This window comes from Astyanax mexicanus, chromosome 25, assembly GCF_023375975.1.
Source record: "Astyanax mexicanus isolate ESR-SI-001 chromosome 25, AstMex3_surface, whole genome shotgun sequence".
Lineage (NCBI taxonomy): Eukaryota > Metazoa > Chordata > Actinopteri > Characiformes > Acestrorhamphidae > Astyanax > Astyanax mexicanus.
Genome location: NC_064432.1, coordinates 18,375,075 through 18,397,632, shown reverse-complemented (window position 1 = coordinate 18,397,632; position 22,558 = coordinate 18,375,075). Strand labels below are relative to the sequence as shown.

The 22,558-nt window shown below is 36.6% G+C and overlaps 2 protein-coding genes across 4 annotated transcripts in view; one reads left to right on the top strand and one right to left on the bottom strand.

Annotated features, from left to right (window-relative positions):
* heatr5b (HEAT repeat containing 5B) overlaps nucleotides 1–7,063 on the bottom strand; it is a 27,824-nt gene extending 20,761 nt beyond the window's left edge. For 2 of the 3 annotated variants that reach the window (XM_049472149.1, XM_049472151.1), the window contains exons 1-7: nucleotides 4,793–4,865; nucleotides 2,630–2,833; nucleotides 2,239–2,450; nucleotides 1,523–1,631; nucleotides 1,199–1,348; nucleotides 874–1,045; nucleotides 252–409 (exon numbers count right to left, since the gene is read on the bottom strand). In XM_049472149.1, the coding sequence (XP_049328106.1) occupies nucleotides 252–409; nucleotides 874–1,045; nucleotides 1,199–1,348; nucleotides 1,523–1,631; nucleotides 2,239–2,450; nucleotides 2,630–2,755 (927 nt within the window). In that variant the 5' untranslated portion in view covers nucleotides 2,756–2,833; nucleotides 4,793–4,865. Of the gene's footprint in view, nucleotides 1–251; nucleotides 410–873; nucleotides 1,046–1,198; nucleotides 1,349–1,522; nucleotides 1,632–2,238; nucleotides 2,451–2,629; nucleotides 2,834–4,792; nucleotides 4,866–6,986 lie in introns of those variants that run through there. The other variant, XM_049472150.1, reaches the window with a different exon arrangement.
* Nucleotides 6,938–22,558, top strand: ltb4r2a (leukotriene B4 receptor 2a). Its single transcript, XM_007230158.3, has 5 exons — nucleotides 6,938–7,058; nucleotides 14,283–14,951; nucleotides 17,361–17,561; nucleotides 17,833–17,876; nucleotides 20,291–22,558. The coding sequence occupies exons 2-5, from the start codon at nucleotides 14,292–14,294 to the stop codon at nucleotides 20,607–20,609; spliced, it is 1,224 nt and encodes a 407-aa protein (XP_007230220.3). The 5' UTR covers nucleotides 6,938–7,058; nucleotides 14,283–14,291; the 3' UTR covers nucleotides 20,610–22,558.

Here is a 22,558-nt window from a genome sequence, read left to right as displayed (position 1 = left end):
ATTTGTATCTGTTTCTCTGCATATTTTATTATCATCATCTTTCACCCTGTTTTTTAATGGACAGGCCCCCACAGGACCGCCACACAACAGCTATTATTTGGGTGGTGGATTATTCACAGCACTGCAGTGACACTGACAGGGTGGTGATGTGTTAGAACTTAATTCTGTTTTAATAAAGCAGTTCAACATTAAACAAACATTCTGCTATTATAAAACATCAAATATCAGTCATATCTCAACCACCGTCTGACCTGAGTGACTCCAACTCGGACTTCCCTGCTGACTGAACCTCCTCCTTTCAGCATCTCTCCTCCACTCTTCAGGAATCCGGAACCCCCTCGCAGAAAACCTGTGGCCATCAGCTCAAGCACCTCCTCCAGTGTGGCTCGCTTCACATTCTGACGCATAACTGACACATAGCAAACACACACACAAAAAAAATATGATCAATTCACACACTCAGATATTTAACGGGGATCTAAACAATAAGACATTACCCACAGTTAGGTTAGTCTCAGTAAGATTATTAGACATTATTGCAATTTGCCTTTCTTCCATTCTTCTAACAAACTCAATCTAATAGAGTCATGGGCCCTAAATAAAGTAATGGGCCTTAAAGGAATCATTTAATAATCTATTGCTTGTTTAATTTAAAATGTATAATATATATAAAATTCCTCCCACTACAACTAAAACATCACAACTGCTGTGTAACACGCGACTTGCCAATCCGACTAACCAGGCACAAATTAGAGTACTAAGTTTAAATAAATGTATTTAAAATCTTATCAGGTTACGATCCAAATACTGGTCACATGCAACGACCCCGTATAAGCAGGTGCCAAAAATATTATCATTTATCAATTTCATTACCTGCAGCCTGTTTAGGCAAGAGTGCAGTAGCCATTACAGTTCCCAGCAGCTTGGACACAGCCACGCGCACGCCGTATGTAGAGCCTTCAAGAGCTTTGAAGCACAGCGTGGCCACATTCTCCAGCTCTGTGGTCCACATGAACACCGCTTCATTCTGCAGCTCCAGCAAACACTGTAAGAAATAACCATGCCTCAGTACTACAGCTCCAACTATAGATGTTGAAAAACGGGGCAAAAAACCCTTGATCCTGAGAATGGCAACAAATAGATAATCAAATCATTTTAGCAATAACTCTGAACTCTTGTCTCAGAAGACTGTACTGACCTTAGCCACAGCACAGCGCACAGCCATGGACCTGTCAGTGAGGAGAGAGCGGGCATTCTTGTAGATATCTCTGTGGCAGGATGCAGCAGCACCACCCAGGCCACTGAGAACTTTCTGCAGGCTGAGGAGGATCTCACTGCGGCCCTGAGACTGGAAAAAGGCCAAATTTGTGTTTGTAAGTAGAATCTGTCTCTCAGATTAAGTGCAAACATCACTGTTCGATATCTAATCAAGTTGAGTGGGAATAAATCAGTGAATTTTGCGATTACTGGATCACTGGATAATGCTTAAGAGTGGATGTTAGTCTTTGCATGCTTATTTTACCTCTGCATTCTTCAGGGCTTTCAGAAGGTTGTTGATTGTTTCTGGAAAGGAGCTGCCCAGCATCCGGCCCATTCGCTCATAGAAGGCCCCAACACAAGCCACTGCAGCACTAGAAAAATGAAAATGACGGAAAAAAACGCTTTAGGGCAGCTGGCAGTGATAAAAATTCTGATTTTAAAGGACAAAAAAAATAACCATACCTATAAGCAATGTAAATAAGCTTTACACTTAAGCGTATATTGGTATGGTCCCAGTTCCAATAACAGAAACAGTTCCAATAACAGAAAGCTGAGGCTGCAGTTGGCATAGGCTCACAGACACTGGACATTTAAAGACTGAAAAAATGGAACATGATTGAATGAATCTCAATTTCTACTGAGGCACATAGATGGTAGGGTAAAGTCAATCCATGTGCCCAAACTGCAAGAACAGGTGCTGCAGCTGCATTGAACTCTTATATTCCAATTACTAAAGATTACATATTATCTTGTTCTGTTGAAATAAAAAGAGAAAAGCCAATAAAAAACTGACCTATGACATATTTTTCTGTATTAACGCTATAAGATTGCAACCATCCTTGTACGCACAAGCAGCCGGAAAGAAACAAAAAGTTACAGCACCACAACTACACTATTCAGGTGTGAAGCAACAGAAGTGACTGGAAATTGCAGATATATGCTGCTGTCTGAACAGGAAGACCGAAGTTGCAAACTCACAGCTTGGTGGGCAGATAGGCTGGAGTGTCATCCTTGTTTTTGATGATGTCATTGCACTTGTCCAACGTCTGGAAGACGGTGAAAGTGTCGCCGATGCTGTAGAGTGTAGCGAGGTTCTTAGCCAATAGCTTTCTCGTAGGGGGTCCAGGATTGCTGCTGATCAACCCAGTGAGCTGTTCCACCAGTTTCTTCTGCTTCTCCTTCACATCAACCTGTTCGAAGAGAGTTTTTTTTGGTGATCAAACCAAAACTATTTGGCTGATATTTATTTTGTTTTGTTTTATATGGCCAAAATTTATATAAAAGTATTTACTAATTTTGATAATTACTACATAATTCTGGTATTGGTAAGAACATAAAGGGCACAGAAACACATGATGTACAGTCCTACCTTATTAGCTGCTACGAGAACTTTATTGAGGAACCGAAGCCACTCGAATATGAAGACTGGCCTCTTGGCTTCTGTGATCTGGGCCAGGGCATCTTCATTGAGCAGGAGACTGTGTGCCAGCTCCATTAGTGGGCACTGAAAGCAGCCAGGGGGTCTTCTGAAGGCAGGTCTCTTCTACTAAGTGACTGCTTCACCTGAAATACACTGAACACTGATACACTGAAAACAGAGCAATGTGCAGCAAGAAAGAACCATAAGCTTAAGCTATCACTGATTAAGAATAAATGTATAACATTACAGACCAAGGTCTTTTGTTCTGTTCATCTGTATATATTTTTTTAAAAAGGTATTTTTGTTAACACTGTCAGATGCAATTAAAAGCAGTTAAAGAAAAAAAAAGTAAATGTACAGGAGACTGAGTGATCTTTAAACATGCAGTAGAGCTGAAGGTTTGAAAAAGGGGTCCTCAAGAATGTAGCTGACCTTGTAGATTTTTTTGCTTTTTATAAATATCTGATGATGGTGATGATGAATATGTGGAACACATTTTAAGCAAGCAGAAATTGTAGTAAATATTGTTCAAAACTTATTGTTTATTAATATATTAATACATATTATAATATGCCTTTTCATGTGATAAACATATTATTAGATATCAATTAAGCTGAAATGAACATCTCCTATCCAAGGACCACTTATTTTGTAGGCAATAGGCCAGCATATAAATTAATAAAAATAAATAAATAAACGGGTAAAAGAACCTTAAATGTTTGCAAAAAAAACCCATGATCATAAAATATTTGGTACCACTTTAAAATAAGACTACCTTTATAGAGGGTTTATAAATGGTTTGCAATTAGTTTAATAATGGTTACTAATTAGGTTGTAAATGCCTAAAAAATCATTAATAATCAGTTATAACACATACATAGAAAGGGCAACAATATAGATGGCTGTGGGTTCACTATTTGGCAAACAACAGGTCATTGTTGCCATTTCTATGTATGTGTTATTAATGATATTTAATTATTTATTTTGATTATTAATGAATTTTAAGGCATTTCCAACCTAATTAGTAACCCTTATTAAACTAATTGTAAACCATTTATAAACCCTTCATAAAGGTAGTCTTATTTTAAAGTGGTACCAAATCTTTGTTTTCTCATGAAATAAATAATTGTCTTATTGGGACATGTCTATTCAAATTCTCAAGAATCAGTGATATGCACTGCCTAGACAAAAAAAGGCTAATTGGCTATATTTCAAAAGTCTAATAGTCTATATTTCAGCCAATCAGTTTTAGTTTGAGCGGGCGGACTCCTCTAAAGTATAACCATGACTGGTAATAGTAAAAAACTTTAAAAATTCAAGTCTTTCCCGCGGTACAGTTTGTAGTAGTGATTTACGCATTGCCCACAGGGGATTAAAAGATAGCAAAAGGCATGTTAAGATGAGTTAAGGTGGGGTCCAAGTCCGGTGAAATTAATTTAATATATTTTTATTTTTGGAACTTCAGATGTCTGCATTATGAAGGGCAGGTTCCATACAGTGCAACTAAGCTAACTCTGACACTGAATTAGGTGTTACACTGTGTTTTACACACTATTTACTTCACCGTGACATCAACAACACTTATCAGGGGATACAGTTAATATTATAAGACAAGTAAAAACGACTCAATAGAAAAAAAACATATAACATTACAATACATCTAGCTTACTAACCGACGTCTCCAAACCGTAGCTAGGTTACCGCTGTCAGCTGTTAGCTAGTTAGCTTAGCTAAATGTTTATCTTCATTTTCTACAACTTAACTTCTACCATAAATTCCCCATTTAAAACATCATAAAATGAACACCTAGGCAGACTGTCGTCTCCAGTCACACACTGCACAAATATCAGTCTGAAACATGAGCTGTCAAACCAGCTAAACCCGCAGTATTCTCTAGATAAACGGAGGGTCAGCTAATGCTAAAGCTACAGTCAGCTAAGCTAAGCTATGCTACGAATACAAGCAGCAACACAAACCCGAAAAACTTCGCCTAATAATCTAAATTCAACCCGCCAACAGGACTAAACCGATCAACACCCGCTTTATAAATAAATACAGCTTCTAATATTCCAGTAATTCAGTAAATTAAGCGTTTAAAGTTTATAATATTACCTGGTGACAGTCTCCAGCCTCCAAGCTAACCCAGCTAGCCACCCCTGCATCAGGCAGCGTCAGAATATCAATAGAGTTCAGGCCTTTCAAATTAAGAGCTCGAGGAAAATATATTTTTGTTATTTCAGCCATTTCCTTTTTCTGCAAATAAATACTCTAAATGACAATGTTTTTATTTGGAATTTAGGAGAAATGTTGTCCGATGTTTATAGAATAAAACAACAATGTTATTTAACTAATTTTACCCAATTTTGTACATATACATATAAATAGCAAAATCAGAGAAACTGATTCAGATTTTTTTTGTTTTATTTCTATGTTTTAAAACATTTTTATGCATACACAATTACTTGTTAAACATAATATGATTATGTTTTATACTTAAGATTCTTCTAAGTAGAATTAAGTGGTAATTTTATGGAGCCACTAAGGTGATATCATGTTAAAAATTAATGCATGGCCACAACTTAAAAAAATGCATAGGAACGAGAATGTGATGATATGGAATGAGATTTAAAACGTGTGAATGACATAATTAAGTCGTAGCCAGAGAATAATAAAGCTTGCTTTTGTGTAAATTAATGTCCATGGAGAAGACTGAATATTACATCAAAGCTCCAATCCAAAGATAATCTTTTGTAGGAAAATGAATAGTGAATTGATTTCATTTTATTTTCATCTTGGAATGAATTATGTAATTCTTTGATTTGGTATTGATTTTTCCCAAAGTGAAGAAAGTAAGCCTATAATAGGGCATGCCACCAGAAGATGGAGACATTGTAATGGGCGACACCTTATTTCCATGCAGTTTTATGATACTGATATTGTCATTTAGAGCATTTATTTGCAGAAAATGAGAAATGGCTGAGATAACAAAAAAGATGCAGAGCTCTTTTTTTCATATTCATAGAGTTTAGAAATCAGTGTTTGGTGGAATAACCTTGTTTTTTACACAGTTTTCGTGCATCTTGCTTGTTCTCCTCCAACAGTTTTACACACTGCTTTTGGATAACATTAAAGCAATTTACATTGCAGTTCACCTTGGTTTGAAGGCTTGTGATTATCCATCTTTTTCTTGATTACAGAAGTTTTCAACATGGTAAAATTAAAGAAACTCATCATTTTTAAGTGGCCTCTTATTTTTTACCAGAGCTGTATATGTATATAACCCTGGAATCAGACAAAATGGAATGGAACAGAAATATAAAATATATTATTACTGCATAGAGTTCGAGCTTAGGTTTGTAATTTATTTTTGAAAACACGTTTTAAGGTGTTTAATGTTACAGGCTTGTTGTTGTCGCCCGTACCTAGATCTTAATCCACAGACTTTGTGGTTTTGCATTGTCTTGTTGAAAAATACATTAGAACCCCTAGACATGTAATTATATGTTGCTCTAAGCTCTCAGTGGACATTTCTGCATTTATGCTGCATCACAGAAGTCTAAGTCTACAACTACCTACACCATAACAAACCCCTTTTGGACTTGCTGCTCAGAACAGTTTACTTCATTACTATCTCTTAATTGTCCCTGTCCTAATTTTGATTGAAATGCAGGAATGGATGAACATTATAGAAATAAAGTTTAAATTTAGTTTTTTTTTTGCTATTTTACATACTGGCCCAACTTCTATTGATTATTCTTATCAGTGGCGAGTCTTTATATCTTTATACTTTATCTATAATAAATAGTCGTGCCTTGAATGACTAGACTTCCCTGTTAAATATTTTCCCTTTATTTGATTAAGTTACAGGAAGTTGATTGGGAAATGTAAAAGGATGAGATGCAGGTGATTCATTAGCCTCTGTGTGTTTGTGTGCGTGTGCAATCTTTACTATAAGGTTCCTCAGCGTATAGACAGCGAGTTGAGGCATGCATGTGTGCAGATAACATGTAAAGGGAAGAGATAAGGACAGATAAGGAGAAAGGAGAAGGAGGAGTGACGGAAACAGAGACTCCACCTATGCTTTCCTGGAGCGAGAAGCTGCAGTCAGAGAGAGAGAGAGAGAGAGAGAGAGAGAGAGGAGGAAAGTGAAGAAGGGAAGAGGACCAGATATGAAGGAGTATAAAAGATAAAGGGCCAAAAATGAGAGGAGCCTAAAGAATATTCCAGTTTAAAACAGGAAACCACTTTAACCAAGCAGAAGAACAGAAATAGAACAAACAGAAAAAAGAAGTTTTAGACACCTAACCTGACCATCACTTCCATGTGAAGATCCTTGGGCTTGTCCTTCTGCTTTCCAGCTCCTCTCTTTCCTGATCAGGTAAGAGCTGAAACCAAACACTTAATCAATCTCTTAAACTCTAAGGGAATTATTCTAAATGTTCCATAGTAATGTGGAAATAATATGGATTTTTTTTAGTTACTGAATAATTTACACATTGTAATATCTACATATCTTATTTATTAGACTTTAAACTATACTTGTGGGACCAGCTACACAATTTAAAGTGCTTTTAAACTGTCAGGGTTCTGTTTGGAACTGTTTTCTTGAAGAACGCTTGAAGAACTTTTTTTAAGATAACATTTGTGTAGCTTAAATGGTTTAAACATCCTGCTAGACTGTTGCTAAATTTGTTGCTATTATGGTTGCTAGGGTTTTCCTTTGGTATACCTGTTGTTTGCTAAGGTGATGCTAGATGGTTACTATGGTGTTGCTAGGTGGTTGCAGAGGTGTTTCTATTGTATATTGATGTTAGTAGCCGAGCTAAGATGTCAAGCAGAGCACAGGAACTCAGCTATAGTTTAGGCATGTACAAAATGAATGGGAGAGAATGGAAGAAAGAGTTTTGGAAACAATGACAAACAGATGAGTTCACGTCCGTATGGCTGTGGAATAGATAGAGGTTGGGGATCTGCTCAGAAGGAGTAAATGTAGTTTGACCTCATTAATGAGGAGACATGGCACTGATCTCTGAATGAATAGGATTTCTCGTAATGCCAGTTGTGGCACCCATATATGGACAGTTCTACCTTTCAACAAAAAGAGCGGAGGATAGTCAGCATGCTGGTAGGGAGGCTCCACCCCTCCCTGGGGAGATCTGAGCAAGAGCAGTAGCCATAACAAGCAGAAAAATCATGTCACCAAAATCATAAACCAAATGTTACAAACTGTTGATGAGGTTTTAATTAGATTTTATCAGTGAAGTAAAATATGTTGTTCAAATGGAGTGAGGGGATATAAGCACCCGGCCAAATAAACTGATATGCCCTCAAAGACTTTGGTATCAGTTAAGCAGAAGTAGAGTGGATGTGTGTACGTAAACAAAAATGAGTGAGATTACATGAGGACAAAAGGGATAAAAAAAAAAAGATTAAAAAAAAGTGTAGAAATTGAATCAGTGTGCAAAATCTCAAGGCTATACAAGGCCACACAAGAAATTTGAGGAAGAAAAAAATAAATAGGATAACAATGTAATTGCTTGATTTGTAAAATAAATGACATTTTTGATATTTTCTGTCACAACAATGCAGCAGACTATAGATTAGTTTTGAGAATTTAGCATACCCTATTTATTCATGATCACAGTGTATAGCTACATGCATGGAAAACTTTATTTAAAGAATCCAAATAACTTTTTTCTAGTATTCCGAAAAAGCCAGATAAATATTGTGAATGACATGATTTAAAACATTAGCATTGAATCGGTTTACTTTGTAAGCCACTGTATGGCTGGTTGTGAAAGACACCTTTCAACCCTACAGGTGTTTTGTGCAGACATGATAATTGCCTAGTACTGTTTGTAGACATTTTTGTACATTAAGCAAGTTTGGGTTCTTGAAAAACTCATAATTTAACATGTTATGTAAGCCTTCTGGAACATCTAAGGTGGATGAATTGTGTAAAGCTTGTCTGTTAGAATTTAAGCCAAAACAAATGATAACTCAGTTAGCTGTTAGCTATATTAATATTGATACACTCTAGTGTATCTGAACAATAGATTCTCTAGAATTTTTTTTCCTAGAATTTGTATTTCTGTAATTGTATTCGTATTGGTTTATCATTTTAAATAGACTATTTATTAATAATGCTAGTTGCTAACATCTCTTTTGTCCATGGTACGAGCAAACTTGACTATCTAAGCTCAACCAAACTAGACCAAAACACAAATCTGAAAGGCTTATTATTTTACCAGTAAGGCTGGAGAAAGCCAAACCAGCTAAAAAATAAGCTAAAATAAGAGCTTTTATAATGGAAATGGAGCATGTTTCATTCTGAGGTAAAATAAAATTGTTGTAAATAGACTTAAAAAAACCTAATAAGAGTCAAAAAGAGTCAAATACTTAATATTTCCACATCAATCAACTTAAAATACCTGCTAGCGAGTGTTGCTTTGAGTCTTTTGGAAGAGAGTGTCTGTAGTGTTTGTGTAAAACCTGTCTTTCATTGAAACGTCCTGACTTGTTGTAATATGCACAGAATGTGTTGGCAGAAATAGCAGTTTTTCCTATTGCTGACATCCCAGCAGTAATACTGTTAGTGTGGTTACAGCCAATATCTGTTGTTCAACTTGATAAATTAGCTTTTAAATGTTTGTTTAATTGGTTACTGAGGAAGTCTCAGTTCACCCATTCTCCACCACAAATCCGCTTATGGTAATATACTCCTGTATGTACAGGGGTTTACAGAGATTATTGCTACATCCTCCTCATAAACACACATTACCACTCTTCATTAAGAGCAGTAGTGAGTATATTAGCAATGTACTTCTTTTTTTCTTGCTGTTGTTATTATAGAGGGCGTGAGCGTCAACGGGTGTGTACACGCTGTCAACCACACACTGTATTTACACACGTATCTTACCCAAGCCTGTATTCGACTGTGGAATGCTCACATCTGGCCAACCGAAAGACCAAGCAACGTACAAAGCAAAGCTTAGTGTTTTTACACTTTACAAATCAAGTATGACACGTGTCTGGTTTTTAAAACAAGGAAAAAATCACAAAAAGATTTCTCAGCAAACAGAAAAGAAAATAACGAATAATACGTGTCTGATTCTCAGCTCTATTCAAGCCTGGTCTTGTCATCAGGGTGGAGAGAACAGCAAGGAAAACTTGTTTCCATCATGACTCCTACAGTATATGTACACACACACACACACGAACATGAATCTGTGCACTGTTAAAGCTCTGACCTCACACTGATTTAATTCCAGTGTTTAGCCAGTGTTAAATGATTCAGTGAATCACAAAATCTCAAATGCCACACTGAATTAATCCAGTGTTATTAGGTTTAGGTTTAATCCAATTAATTCAGAATCAGCTTATTTTTCACATAGAATAAAATGGTTTCTTTTTAGAAATGACTCATGAGTCATTCTGGATTTAAACTGACTGGAAATGAACAAGTATTTCAACAATATTCTGGTTTTAACATCATATTTTGACTCAAAAAATCTTGGTGAATTGGACATATTCAATGTGCCCAACTGAATCACGACCAAACTAGTTCGTTTACCTATATCAACTGTATATCAATTGCACTCGCCATAGTCAGACGTCAATCAGGCATGTTGTTTTTCACTTAAGGTTTACAGGAGGAACGCTTACATTTTTGTAAATAGGCTACTAAATATTCTTTGGATGCCTCTTCACACTAAACATTATGGGCCCTCTTTTAGGATCTATAGGGGAGCCGTCAAACGTGCAGCATGCTGTTTGATTTAGGTGTCAGTGTGTCTTTGCTATCTTAACAACGGGAAAAGTATGCCTTTCATGGCTCGAAACAAGCAAAAGGCATGTACTAATTATCTTAACCCTTGTGTGGTGTTCGGGTCTGTGGGACCTGTTTTTATTTTTCATTAAATGATACTAAAAAAATATTTTTTCTAACTCAAACTCATTGGCATTGGCTCATTTTTTGTGAAAAACATATATCAAAACACATTTTCGATAAACACACACTGTACAACCCCCCCCCCCCCCCCGCCCCCCCATTACCATTTATATTAGATACAGTATGTTTGGCCAAGGGCTAATAAACATTGCTTCATTTGTAAATTTGAAACTAAAGAAATGTTCTACTCATATCTTGAGTTTAATTCATTTTCTTTTTTCTAAAAAACTAATAAAAAAAGAGTAGCACTTTTTGAAAGGAATGTAACATAAGAAAGGTAAAGGGCAAATATTAACCATGTAAGCTGTTTATATTGCTTGCAATTTAGGTGAAGCAAGCATGTGTAAAGCATTTTAATGTAAAATTGCTTAATTTTGCTGAATTAAATACAAGGAACAAAGTAAACGAGTAACAAAAATATGAACACCACACAAGGGTTAATTAATCATGCGTGTGTGGTGAGACATGCAATAAACCAATCAGCGTGTCACTTGCCATTCCCTTTAAGAGCCAGGTGCACTCTGACTTTGGCGGATTTCTGTTTCAGATTTCTGTTGCACTGCTGTGTGTCCATGTGTGTGTAGTAAGCCGGAGTTTACGTATGTTGGGCATGTGCCTGAGTTGACAATTCACTGCCAAGACAGCAATGAACATCTGTTGACATCTGTATAGATTTTTAGTCAGTGGTCCACCTGTGTTTTTTGCTGCCAAGATAGCAATATGGCAGACCTCATTTGCAGACCACCATGCACTGGGAGTAGGGCCCAATGTCTGTATCATGACAGGTATCTACATTTGTGTCTATATTACACATACATAAAAAATATATCTAGCTTCTAAATCAAACTACAAACATACTGCTGTGTGACACCACAAGAAACACTGATACTGCAGAACCGCTGCTCATTTCCTTCCTCACAAACCAGTGCGTGCATGCGTGTGAGTGTGTTTACATGCTAGGGGCTCTGTAAATTCTCTTTTCTGTCATCAGATTTTTTGCTCATTTTTCAGCCCCTGTGTCACGCTGACAGCTCATCTTTTATCTCATTCAGATCCTCACTCAGACACCCTTCCTCTCTATTTATAATGTATATCTCTCTTTCCAACCCCAAATGGCCCCATTAAGGAGGAGTCTGCTTCCTTTCTCTGTCAAATCATGCTAAGCTAATGCCCCACAGTCACATCTATGGTCACATCTGGTTTGCTTAATTTTGTAAAGACCCCATCAGATGGTAATTAGGAGAGGGTCTTTGTAAACAGGCCCGATTGTGTGTGCTGCACAACAAAGCACACTCTATAATTAGCCTTCTCACCAGAGAGTGCTACAGCCTACTGCTTATGCTAACAGTGTTAATGAGGCTTACTGACCAACATTACATTAAAATTTATGGCTTTAGGCTAGCGTTAATGCTTTTATTTATATCAATTTACAACTACTTCTTATTCTAAAAGTGCTAATGAGGTTTTGTGTGCATTGCTGATGGTGTTTATATAAGTAAAAAATGACAAATGGTGCAATTTCACCAATCAATATCTTAACATTAATGGCAGTTCACTAATGCTCTTTTCCAGATCAATTTACAGGATACTTCTTAAGCTAACAGTGCTGATGAGGTTCTATGAGCATTGCTGATGGTGTTGCATTAATATTTATGACATTTGGCTATTGCTCTTATCCTTATCAACTTATATTTGAATCATCCCTGCTAAAAATTGTGTTCAAGGCCAGCTTTTGCAGCAGTTTCAGATACTCTAAGCTGGTACTTAATGGTTAAGGTGGTTGAAAAGCTGGTTACACATAACATAAACATAACCTATACTGGTAAGCTACCTGGTTAGGCAAATCTTTACAGTAATAATGTATGGTACATTTGATATTGGTCTTATTTTAACCTTCTTTTTATTGTTATTATTGTGGTTAAACAGTGTAGCACATCTTGTTTCCAGTTTCAGTCCCATAGTACATAGTTTTCTTTTTGTGAATTGCTGTAGGGACATATTTCAAAAAGACGTAAGGAAGTTCATGATTGCCGCAGGCTTTAAATCTCTTTCTGCTTCAGGAGACCTGAACTCACCGGGTAATCATTAAATCACTCATGATTCGAACCAGATGTGTCACACTGGAGAGAATAATAAAGTCTGCAATGACGTCCATATAGGAGGTTACCGCCATGTTTGGGCATAGCTTGGCCCTGGAGGAAACTGTTGTGAAATCCTACACAACATTTTAACAAGAGACTCAATCGTTATATTTTGATAGTTGATTGTTAGAGTGCTTTGTAGATTATTTTTAATAATTTACCCTTATTTTCTACCCATTTTGGAAGACCAATTATACAATCTCCATTTATATGAGCCTTCCCCTTCCACTGGCAGCACCACTGACACCAAGAGGGTAAAGCCAGCCACTGCTTTTCCCTGGCAGCCAGTGAACTCAGAGGTAAGCGTTGGATCTCCAGCTCTGATACATCAGCCAACAGACAAGTGCTCTCAGTACAGTTCTTTAGTGAGTACATAAATGTACAAATACTCTGCTCTGTCTAGGGGTTTCACTAGTCAACTACTTATTAAAACAAGTGTCGACAAGAAAAAATTGTCGATAAGAAACTTGTTGACTAATTGTATTAAAAAGAAGTCAACCAGTCGAAAGCAGCAAAAAAAAAAAGAACTCTGGAAGTGTAACGTTACAGATAGGAGTCAGATACTTGTGATAAAACAAGAGCAAAAGGAGACTTAACTAAAACATCAGAATCAAAAAAGGGAAACCTGAGAAACAAATAGACTCCAAAAAAGGCAGAAAAACAATACAAACAAAGTAAAAGGGCAAGCCAAAATTCTGAGTCAAAACCGTGAGAAAAATGCAGTCATACACAGAAAACACAAACTGATAAAGACCACTTTAAGCCCTTTCCATAAACAGCAGAAAGTGGTCCACATAGCTCTGCCAGTAAACCGACCATTTATCTTCTTTTGTCAGTGAGCATGTTTGGGAACTCTGTGATTCAAGCCTGCATGCTTCCAGCATGTTCCGCCTTACTACCATAAGTTTTAGCAACATTTAAGTCAAGTTTAAAATTATAGCATAATTTTGCGTACTGTAACATGTCTACTTTCCTGTTTGAGTGGTGCTAAATTAATCTCCACAATAACATTTTTTAGTTTAAAGACTAGCAAAGTAAAATCAAATCATAAAAAATGCAACACTACAGGTAAGGGATTTGTTTAATAGTGACAAGAAAAGCCTTTCCTTATGCACGTTGGTAAGGAAACTGAAGAGATTGGCATTAACCAGCTGTAAAGCCTTAAGAAACCACTTCTCAATGAGGATAACCGAATAAAACAGCTTCAGTTTGCTGGGAAGTATAAAGATTGGACTTTGGAGCAATAGAAGAAGGTCAGGTGAACAGATGAGTTCAGATTTACCCTGTTCCAGAGTAATGGAGCATCAGGGTAAGAAGAGAGGTGGTTGAAGTTATGCACCCATCATGTCAGGTCTACATTCACAATCTTATGTCCCCAAAGAATGAGATCAGCTGACTATGTGAATATACTGAATGACCAGGCTACCATCAATGGATTTTACATTATTATATATTATATATGCTACCTTTACCTTTATCTTGCACTAATATCTTAATGTTGTTCTTCCAGGTCATCATCATGGCATTAAACAACACAGCCATCACACAGTCCTCTATCACGCTCTCCATCTCTCCAGCATCACCCAACAACCTCACATCCTCCTTCCCCAACTATACCATCTTCACCACATCTCCAGCCACTCCCTCTGAGACCATCATGAGCAACAACAGTGGAGCTCTAGGAGGGGCCCTGATCCTGACCCTCGTCTTCCTCATAGGCGTTCCCGGCAACCTCTTCGTCATCTGGAGCATCATGGCCCGAACGCGGCGCCGCTCCATCACCACCACGCTCATCCTCAACCTGGCCTGTGCTGACGGCTCTCTGATGGCCCTGACTCCATTCTTCATCATCTACCTGGTCAGGCAGGGCTGGGTCTTTGGACTTGCTATGTGCAAGGTGCTGTTCTACCTCTGCTGCGCCAACATGTACGCCTCCATATTCCTCATCACACTAATGAGCCTGCACAGGCTTGTGGCGGTGGTGTGGCCTCGGCACCTGAGAGGACTGACCTCTCAGAGGACAGTGGTGCGGGCGCTGCTGGTGCTTTGGTTTCTGGCCTTAGCCCTGGCTGTTCCCGTTTTGGTTTTCAGAGAACTGACTCAGAGGAAGACTAAGGAGACAAATGTGACTGGCATAAAAAGTCTGGTATGCAGCTGTGAGCACCCCCAGCCACAATATGTAAGTTGAAAATGCTTATATAAAATATACAGTATAGGCCAAAGAAGCTATGTAAGAGGACCAAGCATGATTCTGCAATATTTTCCTTGATCCACAGTGTCATAAATAGCATTTTCACCCACAGTGAACAGCACAGAACAGCGGGTGGTAATAATCGTGACCAGTGGCATCTGCCTAGATCTGTCCATGCCAACATACAAGTGATTTTGGCAAAAATTGTATCTGTATTCAATGCAGACAGGCCCCCACACACATATCCCACAGGTCAGTGCAGTATTCTTTATTTGCCATAGGATTTGCATTGTAACTTGCCTGTCCTTAATCAGGTAAGATACAATAGCAGCCACCAAAGTTATGCATACAAATGTAAAATCAGCCACCACCTCTTTTTGAAGCAGCATTGCCGAGTAGCATCACAGTGTGTGCAGCGACTCGGTTCTGATACATCAGCTCACAGATGCCTTGTGCTGAGCGACATCACCTTTTGGAGAACAAGGCCAATTGTGTGCTCTCCCAGGGCTCTGGTAGCCAATGGCAAACTACATAGACAGGATTCAAACCGCCGATCTCCTGATCATAGTAGCAGTGCTTAGCTCGCTGTACCACTCTGAGCCATTCAAGTAATATTTTTTACTACTTTAAATTACTCTCAGTTTTTATTTATGTATTTTAAGATCTGTAATTAATCAACAAGCATTAAGCAACAGTGCCCACCATAAGAGCTGTCTCTTCTACAATGTATTAAACATGTTTTACTGTAAAGAGACACATTAAAAGGCATAAAAATGGATGAATTGATAGATAAGGCTCAATAGGTGGGTAACATTTACTTATTTATGCTGTTGCTATTTGTTTTATTCGCAAATGTTGACGACAGATAATCACAACTGGTTTGATTAGCAGCAGGAATTGTAGTAACAGTTTGCTAACCTATAATGTGCACAAATATGGAGGCGGAGCTTCTCAACAATAAAAAATTAAAAGTGGTCATTAACAGTCTTTCTCCAGAATCCTATACTTCACCTTTAAATGCCTTTGTGCTCAATGCTGACTTCTGGTGCAACACAGATATTGTCATTGTTATAGCTTTAAAAATAATAATTTTTAAACTACCAACTACCCAAAGGAATTCTGGACAAGTTTAACTGAAACATTTTCTTTGAACTTGCTGTTTCATGCCGTTTTTATATTTAAATGAGTCAATATTTATCATGTTGATGGCTGCTAAAAGATGACTGCCAATTGCCACTGGGCACATTTTTTTCTAGTTAATAAATCATCCTTATATACCATTTCACAAGCTAGCTCAGAGAAGCAGGATGAAATCAGCAGTTGTTGAGAAACAGATTATTGCAAGTGAAGGCAACCCTTTACCCTTTAAGAAATGTGCCAGTATTGGTAATCTACCTCAAAATCAAATATAGGCATATTTATTTTCATTAGAAATTAAAATAATGAGTATGCTTGCCAGCCATACAGCTGACCATGCTCTTTAGGAATGGGTATATTCCTAAAGAGCAGATATTATTTGCAGTGCAGTTTGTTTCAAATATTTTTACCACATTTTATTTTTATTAAAATTGTAAATATGTATTTTTTATTTGGACATTTAAACTATTAATTAAGATATTTTCAATAAAATATCAAGCTATATTATCATGTTGAAAGCTTCCTCAACGTAAGATATCACTGACATCACAACGCTTATACTGTTTTCTCTTCAAGAGACTACAGACACTTGTTGTATGTTCAGTAATTAATAATATTAATCTCACTTAATATTTATCATAGTGTCTCCATACTTAGCTGAGGTAAAGCTTAAACTTTCCACCCTGTCGTGGTAAAGTATCAAGGTGATCAAAATAATTTTAGAAAATCAAAATGTATCTTTGAGACAGAACAAGGTCATCATAAAGGAAAGCAGAGTTTTTTTGAAAATCACTCTTATATTCTATATTGTGAATCATGGGCATAGCTAGCTCTTTTATATGGCTACTCGATCAGCCCTAAAATTAGGCCCAGTACCCCTGAATATGAAAGCAGAAAAATGTGTTTTTGTTGTTTTTAAACAGAAGTATGTCTCTGATAAGCTAAGAAATGTTAAAATTTTGGAAAGTATATAATTTAACAGAATTGTAAAGACAAAAATACAATAGCAATACCAAGCACACACACACAATCATCGATCACTCTGCCCTCAGTGCCCCTAAAACTCTAAATTCTCAGAGCCAACTCACATTAAGCGAACATCATACACCCATAGCAGAAACCCTTGCTTTCAAAAACTACTTAAAAACCATGAATAAGTATTCACAGTTTTGCAGGGTTGTGTATTTTATTTTTAAATAAAAACATTTACATTTAATTTTCTCATAATACTCAGAATTCAGTAAGTTTTTCTTTCTTCAGGCTGTAATGCAGTACGGTATGGAGACGTTTCTAGGGTTTCTGCTGCCGTACGGACTGATTTTGGGCAGCTACATGTGCATCCTTCGCAAAATCCGCAGGACAAAGTTCAGAAGGCGGATCCGCAGCGAGAAGCTAATACTGACCATCGTCATTACCTTCTGCCTCTTCTGGCTTCCCTACCATGTCATCAACATGGTGCAGGTGTGTGTGTGTGTGTGTGTGTGTGTTTGAACGCATACACTCCTTCTTTAGTAAATTCACTCATCAAATTATGAGAAATATGCATATCACGATAATTATGTAATTCAATTGTATTACAGTAAATGGACATGACAATTTATGCGCTCCTCAATATTGCCTATGAAGTTTTTCTTAATGATTAGAAATTAATAATAAATTTAATATTAAGTAAATGACTGTTTAGTCCTGCCTGTTCCTGCTAATCATGATGAAATATGTTTTATACCCACAGGTGGTGGAGGCATTGTCTCCTGAAGGTTCTCCTTTAAAAGAAAAGTAAGTTCCTCTCACACTGCCGCACTGTTCTGACTCAGTATACCTGATAATGGTGTAATATACACTGACATGCCAAAAGTCATGGAACACAGCAAAAAGGATGAAATAATATGTTAAAATTGAGATTTATATGCTTATATTAGACATACGAATCTTAGTAAGAATTCTCAAAATAAGCTTAAATCTTAAAATCTAAAAGAACTAAATCCCTAATTGTCTATTACATATTTGGATAGAAGAATCAGAGTAACTTTATTTTCATTTTATGTGCTTATTTTTTAGTTCAAATGACCTAAAATAAGGCGGTAATTCTAAATTATACTGATTAGGAAAATTTGACTTGTTTTGCAGTGTATACTGAGTGCAGATAAATATTCTTTAGTGCTTGTAATTAAATAAACTTTAAATTGAATTTAAACTAAATATTATATTATATTATTAAACATTATTCTGATGAAATGCTGTCGCGAGACAGATCTGTCACCGCTGTGACAATAGCAGGGAGGATAAAACCACACAGTTTAACTGACTCCCGTCCTCAGCTGAAAATTCCTGGCATTAGGAATAACTTCCTTATTCAAGTTTCAGCAGCTTTCATGATTCATACCAAACTGTTATGAAATCCGTGTTGAAGATATGATGAAATAAAGAGGCAGTCTACCAAAATCCAAATAAATATACAGGCTAATTAATATACACTGAAATTAGTCTTTCAGTAATTGTATAGTTTAATCCTCTTTTTTTTCAGATTTATAGAATTTCTTTTTTTTTAACAAATATTAAAGACCATTTTCACTAATGTTGTAATTGCTACTGTTAACCTGGAATTAGTTTAAACTCAAATAAACTAAGTCTGTTTTTACGTAAAATTACACATTTCCAAACATTACTCGACTACTCTAAGTTGATGAGCAAGATGAACATTCGAACAGAGATCTTTGCGTTTCAACTTATAATAATTATCAACCTTACATAAAATTGTAGATCATAGATCATATTAACTGCCTGACCTCGTGTTGTAGACTGTAAGAGCAAGTTACTGTTTTCTAAGCCACTGTTCACTGTGAGTCAAAAGTATAGTTATCATGCAAAGCAATTGTTGTAACATAAAAACATCATTTAAATTAACTTACAATTTAGTCATAATAACTAAAAGTTTCAAGTCTACTTAACTCAAGTTTTCCGTAAACATTATTTTAAAAACTAAGAGATCGAATGATCACAAATCATCAAGTAAATGAAGTTGAATATCCTGTACAATTTAAATATGTTATTTTTTTTTATTCATTGTAAAATGTAACTGCACATAATGTATCTATATTACATAATCTTTGATCAGGATTGGTTGTTCAAATGATACATTTAATAAATTTCTTTAAAAAAAAAGAAAACACACATATAAAATGCAACAGTCTAATTTCTTCATACTATCATAACAGTGCATTCAGTGTATTCATAACTATTTTTTGATAGTAATTTTATGTAGCCTCAGCTATAGCTGAAGCTGTAGATGCATTATTCTTCAGACATCTGGTTCTTATCACCACCATCAAGAACATTTCTGACTCAGTATATTCCTCTGAAATCTTTGTAAATGACTCTGTTTAAATGTTAACTAAATATTTATTTAAGTAGTATTCTATTTCCATTTTGACCTTTATATCCACAGTATTATAGCTATAACTCCTATCTTGATCTTATCTGGACTTCTCTACCCCTCCCCTAAAAGATTAAAGATGATATTTCCTTTAAGAACTCATAACACGATCAGGATGTATCGTCAGATATTAAGGAAACTTGCTGAATTTAAGCACTGGCAGCTTTTGACAGAAGAGCTTTAGACAGTATTTTTTTTTTGAACTGTTTGGTATGTCACGGTAATCTAAGTAAGATTTAGCCTCATAATCTGTCCACCGCCATTCCACCAGTCCCATTTCAACATCCAGGTAGGTTGCCAGGTATAGAAAACAACAGCATGCAAACAGTGTACTGCAGCCTTGGAAACAGGCAAACTGACTATTTTTCTCCTGAACAGATCATCACTGAGCTTCAGTAAGTGCAGCAACAGTCTGTGTACAGCTGGGTAAGATAGATAGATAGGTAGATAGGTAGAGCTGAGTGATATGAAGAAAAAAAAACACAATATTTAAAGACATTTTTACAGTACATATTATTTATCGCAACATTTTGACACATGGAATGATTAAGCAATGACAGATATATAAAAAATGATATTTATTTACTCTCTCATGCATAGTACAACGGTTTTTATAACATTTTTCAGGCACATCATTTAATTAAACAGATTTTTTTATTGTTGATAAAATGTATCACAATATCCTAAAATATATAGCTCTATTTTAAATGTCCTTCTCCCTTTATTTTATTTTCCTTCTGTCTTCTCCTCACTCTAGACTTGGTCATATCTGGAGGTCTCTAAGGGCTCTCACATCCACGGTGGCCTTCGTCAGCAGCTGCATCAACCCCGTCCTCTACACCCTGGTGGGGAAGTCGTATATCCGGGCTGCGGGCGTGGCCTTCATGGCGCGTCTCTTCGAGGCTGCAGGCCTCGACTCCACATCGCGCAAAGTCCGCCAGAGCAGCCAGAACAGCCGGGACCGGGACAGAGAAAGGGCGGAGAGCGAGGAGCTCCGCAACAAAGAGAGCGACTCCACCACCAGCGGAAACACCAGCTCCAACATCAAAGTCGTTCCCATCACAAATGGAAAGTAGTTGAATGTGAAAAGCTAGTTACACACTTTCTTCAAAAAACAACAGGTTGTGAGATTCGCTTCTGCTGTCTATAACTGCGTTCTGTTACAGCAGCTACCTGTATAATTCTAATTAATTATGGGGATAGAAAAGCTTTACAGAACACTAGCAAAGTGGCGGAGGAAAGTGCCGGATCCCCAGCTCAGATACATCAGCTAACAGATGTCTGCGCTGACCAACATCACCTTGGATGGGAGTGATGTGGGGGCAAAGAGCAAGACAAAGCAAGGCCAATTGAGCTCGCTCAGACTCTGTCTGATGATGGAGAAGCAGAATGATGTGCGATTCAAACCAGCGACCCTTGGATCATCAGAATATACAATTTAACAAGAAAGGTCCTCCTAAATTAAGTATTTCTCAAGTTTAGATCATTGTAGTAATATTACAAGTGGTTAAGTAATGCCTTAACTAATTATTAATTGACACTTGTTAAGATGCTATTGAACATTACTAAATTTTAAGGCTTAAGAATGATGTAAATAATAATCAATCGAGACTCTAGATTAAAATGTGTAATGATGAATTATGTCTTATCTAATGTCAATTAATAATTACTTAAACATTATGTCATGAGTGATATTAATTAAAGTACCTTCACTTTAAAGTAACTGTTACCCGTTAAACATTTATGTACAGAGCTCTGGAAAAAAATAAGAGACCACTTAAAAATGATGAGCTTGATTTTATGATGCTTTGATTTTACCAAATTGAAAACCTTTGGAATATAATCAAGAGGAAGATTGATGATCACAAGCCATCAAACCAAACTGAACTGCTTTAATTTTTGCACCAAGAGTAAAGGCATAAAGTCATCCAAAAGCAGTGTGTAAGACTGGTGGAGGAGAACACGCCAAGATGCATGAAAACTGTGATTAAGAACCAGGGTTATTCCACAACAATAATCTTCATTTTACTTAAACATATAACTATAAATAGCACACTCTGAGAAACTGTTTCAAAAACTGAAGTGGTCTCTTAACTTTTTTTCAGAGCTGTATATAGCATAACTAGAAACTAAGGATGACACAGTACCACCTTCACTTTTTTGACTGTTTTTTTATGTTAGTATAAAGTTAAATTAAATAGAGCAGTTTTTAGATAAAGCATTCAGATTTTTGCCAACATTCTGGAAAGCTTTTCTAACCTTATTACTAAGTTCTACAGAGCTTTTTGATACATCTGCTATACTTGATATTAGTCCTATTTAACAATTCATTATGCCTCCTTTGGCCTCCAGAACTGCATGAATTCGTCTGGTTATGGATTCTATAATTGTAAATGGATCTATTTGCATTGCTCAACTGCTGGAAACTCTACCAGAAGAAACACTGCTCACACCCTCCCACTGACCTGCACTGCTGACCCCAAAGAGGAGGATTCCCTTGACTCATGCTGGTTGCGCTAAATTCCCATCATCCCTGTGATGTAAAAGGCTGCAAGGGACTTCAGATGTGATTTGCCTTATGTTATGGCCCGTCTGTTTGCTCGTGTGATTTTCCCTGATTATTCTATGGCTCTCTATTGTTGTCTTTGTATCCACTGTTATATTCAGTTCTCTCTACAGAAAACCCTGAGAACATCAGTATGTAAATAAGTAAATCACTTATTTTGCCAATTTTAACTATCAATGGATCACTATCTGATGCTAGAGACACTGGTCTGCCTCATTTAGATCACACATAAGTCACATAATGTATGGTATATAGTCGTGTACAGTTTGTGTGAATCTAAATTTCTGCATAATTTCTTAGTGGCTTCATTTCTGACTTTATTTCAGTAGAATGGAAAAGAATAGAATCATTGTGTCCAATTTAATCTGCAGTCACACTGTAATGTGACATTTCAGAACCTATGCAGACATTTTTAAACTTTGTGTGGAACATTAAAAGTAATGCTTCATCAGTCAAAAA